General features: G+C 48.6%; 1 protein-coding gene across 1 annotated transcript in view; it reads left to right on the plus strand.

The window, feature by feature from the left end:
- Positions 1 to 5,986, plus strand: part of Nid2 (nidogen 2) — a 60,883-nt gene that overhangs the window by 24,887 nt on the left and 30,010 nt on the right. Inside the window, exons 5-8 of the mRNA XM_021181845.1 lie at positions 2,004 to 2,153; positions 2,731 to 2,976; positions 3,586 to 3,786; positions 5,171 to 5,401. Coding sequence (XP_021037504.1) covers positions 2,004 to 2,153; positions 2,731 to 2,976; positions 3,586 to 3,786; positions 5,171 to 5,401 — 828 coding nt within the window. The remainder of the gene's footprint in view (positions 1 to 2,003; positions 2,154 to 2,730; positions 2,977 to 3,585; positions 3,787 to 5,170; positions 5,402 to 5,986) is intronic.

Consider the following 5,986-nt stretch of genomic DNA (forward strand, 5'->3'; position numbering starts at 1 on the left):
CGGGAGGCAGAGGCAGGCGGATTTCTGAGTTCGAGGCCAGCCTGGTCTACAAAGTGAGTTCCAGGACAGCCAAGGCTACACAGAGAAACCCTGTCTCGAAAAACAAAAACAAAAACAAAAACAAAAGTTAATGCCTATCACTTGTTGAAAAGTTGAGTTATGACTAGTTTTCTATTTCTGTCAAGCTGGGCTCACTCAGAACAATCACTGACTCCATTCTGACAGGTCAGCTTTCTTCTTTAACCAAGGTGTTCTAAGCTGATGAGCCCTCAGTATGCTGCTTCCCAGGATGTCTAATTGCCAAAGGAATGTTCTCACTGCTCTCAGCACTTCTCAATAAGTATTTGACTTTTAATGTCTGTCTGTGTTTGGGAATGTGCACGTGAGTGTAGGTGCAAAAGTAGGCCAGAAGAGGGCAGTAGATCCTGTGGAGCTGGAATTACCACCCATGGGAGTTCTGGGAACTGAACTTGGGCCTTCACTGCTCCTCACTGCTGAGCCATCTCCTGTCCCCTTCACCACTTCTTACCTGTGTGTTTTCTCTCAGCATGCTGCAAACACCCGTTAGTTGTTAACCTTCAGTTGTAGCCCTTAGGGTTACTTGGATTACCCCTGGGGAGCAGTAAGGATCTGGACCTTCAGAATTCAGACCCATGTGCTTGCTGCACTCATGACTTCTTCAGGTGACTCACCGTAATCCTCTGCTTCTGTGTCTTTATCTGGGAAACAGATTAAAAGTAGCACTTGCTACCCCCAGCTCTGGGGCAGCTGAGGGTTAATGTTAAAGCCGATGGTGTATTTCAGCCTGCTTAAATGTTAGCTCTGTAATACCTGTGCTTGCTGATGCAAGGCTTTGTTGCGGCTGCATTGTTATATATCGGGAAGCTAGATCGTCTCATTGTCTTGGTTTTTGTTCTTGCCTGGAATATTCTCAGTAATACTGAGTCTTCAGTTTCTTCCACCCTGGCCTGTTCCTCGTCTTCAAACATAGCCCTGGAAGGCCACCACAGCCTGTTTCTTTCCAGAGCCGACACTCAGGCCAGCATCAGTGGCTAAAGTGCACTAAAACTCTTTGCCCTTCCTGCTTGATCAGCGTTCCCTAGAGTCTCCAGACTACCCTGACCTCTGGGGGATGGGAGGCAGAAGCATGCGCAGTACCCTGCCTCCTAGTGGCCGTGCTTGGAATTGAGGTATTGCCCAGCATCCTAGAGGAAAGCACTCACCTGCCTGTGACCCAACTTTCAGGCACACTTTGGCCATTTCTTCTGCAGAGGATAACGGGATGGCACTGACGGAAGGCTCCTCTCGTTCTTGCTCCCTCCGTTTCGTCTCCCTCTTGCACAGCTACCTCTCCGTAATGGGAAGAGAGTGTGGGAGACTTGGGGGTCGAGCTTCCTCTGGTGCAGGGTGGTTTTGTGGAGATTCTGTGGACTAGGTTGTTTCTGTTGCATGAAAGTCATCCTCAAGCTGGGAAGCACAAAGCCTGCAGGGCCCTGGAGCTCCTCGGCCCTGTTCCTTGCTCGTCTCTCTTCCCTCCCCAGTCCTGCAACTGTATGTACATCCTTTAAGCTTGGGTTCGGTAAGAGCTAGACAGACCTTGGTTCTTAGTTCTTCTCTTTTGACTTCCTCTTAAAAGATTACTCTTACATTGAGTCATACAAAATTGCCAGTATTTGGCCTTTTTTTTCCCACCTCACCAAATAGTGATTTCACAAAGCTCACTCTAATGCGCGCTTACGGTTTGTCTACAAGGCTGCTCTCAGGCCACTCAGCTCACCCTCATTGTAGTAAGACCTAGTTGGCCGCGATGATCTGAGCATCTTGCCAGAATATATAAAGTTAATCCCTCAGGCTGGATGTTATTCCCATCTTTGTAGCGTCAAATCTATTTGTTTATTACAGTCCAAGCCGACTTTACGGAGCGCTTGTGACGTCTGGCGAAGCTTGGTAGTAGCTATGCTGGAATCCTTTGGCTTTCTAATGCTCTTTGCTTTATTCTTCAGTCTTCACGTATAACGGCGCCAACCTGGAAACCTGCGAACACAGCCACGGCCGGTGCTCCCAGCATGCCTTCTGCACCGACTACACCACTGGCTTTTGCTGCCACTGCCAGTCGAGGTTTTACGGAAATGGGAAGCACTGCCTGCCAGAAGGTGATTGACAGGCCGGGGCTGCTGCGTGTATATTGTTGACCCCTGCCTGTTTCCAGTTCCAGTGTGGGTTCTGCTTGGTGTCCTTATATCTCTGATGCCTGAATCCCAGCACCAGTGACTTTCAAGGGTTCAGGGGATGACTGAGTGATAAATACGTTTGGACTGGTTTCCCAATTTGAGAGTGACTTGAAACGTTTCTATTTTGCCCTCTTTCTAGCTTGGCAGAGCTAAAGGGGAGGGTGAAGAAGGGGAATGGAAGAGAGACAGGCAGGACTAGGTCATAAGTGAGGAACCGATCATGGAAGGGACTTAACTATAACTGTAACACTGTTGAGACAGGAGAAGCAGGAGGGTTGAGAGTTGAAGGCTAGCCTAGATTTCATCACGAATCCTCAGATGGCGTCTACAGAGAGCTTATTGCAAGGAACCCCAAATCAACAGTGAGAACAGCAATAATAGTAAAGCAATGTTTCCACAGAGTGAGCATGAGGCGTGGTCAGGAGAGTGGGCTCATCTGTGTACACCTGTCCCCAGCCTGATGGGGACAAAGGCTGAAAGGATTGCTTTTGTTTTTCAGGGGCACCTCACCGAGTGAATGGGAAAGTGAGTGGCCGCCTCCGAGTGGGTCACATTCCTGTGCACTTCACTGACGTGGATCTACACGCTTACATTGTGGGCAATGATGGCAGAGCCTACACTGCCATCAGCCATGTCCCACAGCCAGCAGCCCAGGCCCTGCTCCCTGTCCTGCCCATTGGAGGTCTGTTTGGCTGGCTCTTTGCTTTGGAGAAGCCAGGCTCTGAGAATGGCTTCAGCCTCACAGGTAAGCAGAGCTCAGTTCTGGCAAACAGGGATTCAGATGTGGTACCTGGGTAGCCTCTGTGTGGATGGCGAACCAGGATTCAAATGTGGTACCTGGGCAGCCTCTGTGGATGATTTTATTTCTGGGGAAACGCGCTCAGATTCCAGATTCCAGGCTGTTGGAGGTTTTGAATTGCAGAGGTTTTGCTGTACGTGGAAAGCTTTCTGCTCTTACAGAAAGAAACATAATGGTTTAATGACTGGTAAATTCCTATTTTTGACTATCATCCCACAGCATGGAAGTATCAAGTTAGTGTAATTTTGGAATGCACTCTGTGAAGATGCTAGATTTTAAAGAGAACAACGGGACAGGGGGAATTGAGAGTCTTTGAGACCTTCGGGAGATCAGAGGGTCTGCAGCTTTCCAGAACTGAGCCTGGGCGTGGCGTACTCTCCTTCGGTACCGTCTCCAGCGGAGACTGGGGAGAGGACACACACTCTCCTCTTAGCTAGTCGAACCCACGCCTCTGATATGATAGGCAAGCGCTTTATCATCCAAGTCCCAGCCAGTCTTCAGAATGACTTAAACAAGAGTCTTCTCACCCACTTGCTGAGTTTCTGTCTCCCGCAGGTGCTACCTTTGCCCATGACGTGGAAGTCACCTTTCACCCTGGAGAGGAGAGGGTTCGTATCACTCAAACTGCCGAGGGGCTTGACCCAGAGAACTATCTGAGCATTAAGACCAACATTGAAGGCCAGGTGCCCTTCATCCCAGCGAATTTCACAGCCCACATTACTCCGTACAAGGAGTTTTATCATTACAGGGACTCAGGTATGTGTGAGTTTCCACAGCTGTAAAATGGACGTGGTGTCTGCCTCACAAGACAGTGACAAGGGTTAGGTTAAGTGAATAGTCACATGGAATGCCCCAAACTGCATAGAACACAAATGAGGTTGATGGAATTTTGTTCCTTCTTGTTTTTAGGACATATACACAGTTATATTTTACATATGTGTATATATAACGTATATAGGTGATCAGAGTGCTGACAAGAATGTCAGAATACACAAGAATGTCAATATATTTGCACATTATTTTCAGATTGTAATAACCGATCCTGCAGGCATGGCCTGTATTGGCTGTTAGACTTTAGGGGTCTCTGTAACTGTTTCAGCTGATGATTTTAGTTTGCTTTAGGAGTCACAGAAAGATGCTTTCCAGTGTTCTGAAACAAAGCTGAGATTTGGAGTCAACATATAAATCGATTCACATCCTGGATTTTCTATTTAAAATCATTGCAAAGTAATTTTTTCATTTTTTAGCACACACAAAAAAAACCATTTTCTGCTGTTGATAAGTTGCATAAGGTGTAATTAGCTTACAGTTTATCCAGTCTGCCCTGTCTCACAGTAGGTTTGAATATAGCCCAACACAGATGATAGTGTCATGTCAGAAGGTCAGAAGGTTTGGGCACACCTATACACAGTATTAGCTGCATACAAGGTGGTCACAATAGTTGTTTTGAAGTTTGTGTGTCTTGAGTGGCACCTGTTTTGTGCCCCCGGCTTCCAGCTTGAGAGCTGGGTTCAGGGAAAAGATTGGAATACAGACCTTAACTGTATTCAGAATAGACTAGGCCCGGCCTTGGTGCAACTCCCAAGAGGGACAACCTTGTGCCTTGCTTTTCCCTAAGCCTTGCTGACTAGTGCAAAGCTGTGGAGGTGGGAGTGGGGCGGGGTTGGTTTCCTTTGTGGAATGTGCCTCAAATCTTGAGAGATGTAGAGCTGGATTGCCTTGAGTTCCAGTCAGAGATCTACCACACCCCAGGCTATTCCCTAAACCCTGTGGTCTCTGCACAGGCAGTCAGTGCCTGTCTTGTGTGGCTCTGAGGAGCCAACTAGGCAGTGTGCGTACAGCCCTCAGCACCAGCAGCGTTCACACACCAGGACACCATGATGCTTGTTTCTAGTGTGTGATGACGACTGCAGCACTTGTGGTCCCTTCTCCTCCTCAGCAGTGTGGCTCTGTATCCTCTCAGGTTCCAGGAAGTCCTAGGTCTTTCCTTGCCAGCTTCCTGTAGAAACTCTGGGAGTTCTCAAGGGCACCTGCTCCCAGGAATGGGGTAGAAAACTGTAGAAGGATACACCAAACATGAACATTTTTGTTTTCAGTATTTTAAAGTTTTACCAATTTGCCTGTAAAATGTTTGTTACAGTCGTGACGTCCTCCAGTTCCCGAAGTTTCTCTCTCACTTCTGGTTCTATTAACCAAACGTGGTCCTACCACATTGACCAGAACATCACTTACCAGGCGTGCAGGCACGCCCCCAGACACCTGGCCATCCCTGCCACCCAGCAGCTGACTGTGGACCGGGCCTTTGCTTTGTACAGTGAGGAAGAGGGCGTGCTGAGGTTTGCTGTGACCAATCAGATTGGCCCTGTTGAAGGTATGTATCTCATTTTGCTGAGAAAAAAGAAAAAAGAAAAAAATCATGTCCTTTCTTAGAAGCCTTAGAACAGGTCTGGGGCGAATAAAGTTAGTGAGTGCCAGATAGAAAAGTCAATGAGGCTGCCCTGGCCTGCAGGTATGACGGGTATACAACATGGATAGCACAGTCCATGCCAAAGGTCACACATATGTACAGAGCATGAACCTGTAGGCTGGGTGGTACCAGTCAGTCTTTCCCCAGTACTGGGGAGATGGACAGAGGCAGATCCCTGGAGCTCACTGGCTGGCCAACATGGCTGAATCAGTGAGCCCTGAGAATGACTGGAGCTCACTGGCTGGCCAGCATGGCTGAATCAGTGAGCCCTGAGAATGGCTGGAGCTCACTGGCTGGCCAGCATGGCCGAATCAGTGAGCCCTGAGAATGACTGGAGCTCACTGGCTGGCCAGGATGGCCGAATCAGTGAGCTCTGAGAACGACTGGAGCTCATTGGCTGGCCAGCATGGCCGAATCAGTGAGCCCTGAGAACGGCTGGAGCTCACTGGCTGGCCAGCATGGCCGAATCAGTGAGCCCTGAGAATGGCT

Source organism: Mus caroli, chromosome 14 (assembly GCF_900094665.2).
Source record: "Mus caroli chromosome 14, CAROLI_EIJ_v1.1, whole genome shotgun sequence".
Classification (NCBI taxonomy): Eukaryota; Metazoa; Chordata; class Mammalia; order Rodentia; family Muridae; genus Mus; species Mus caroli.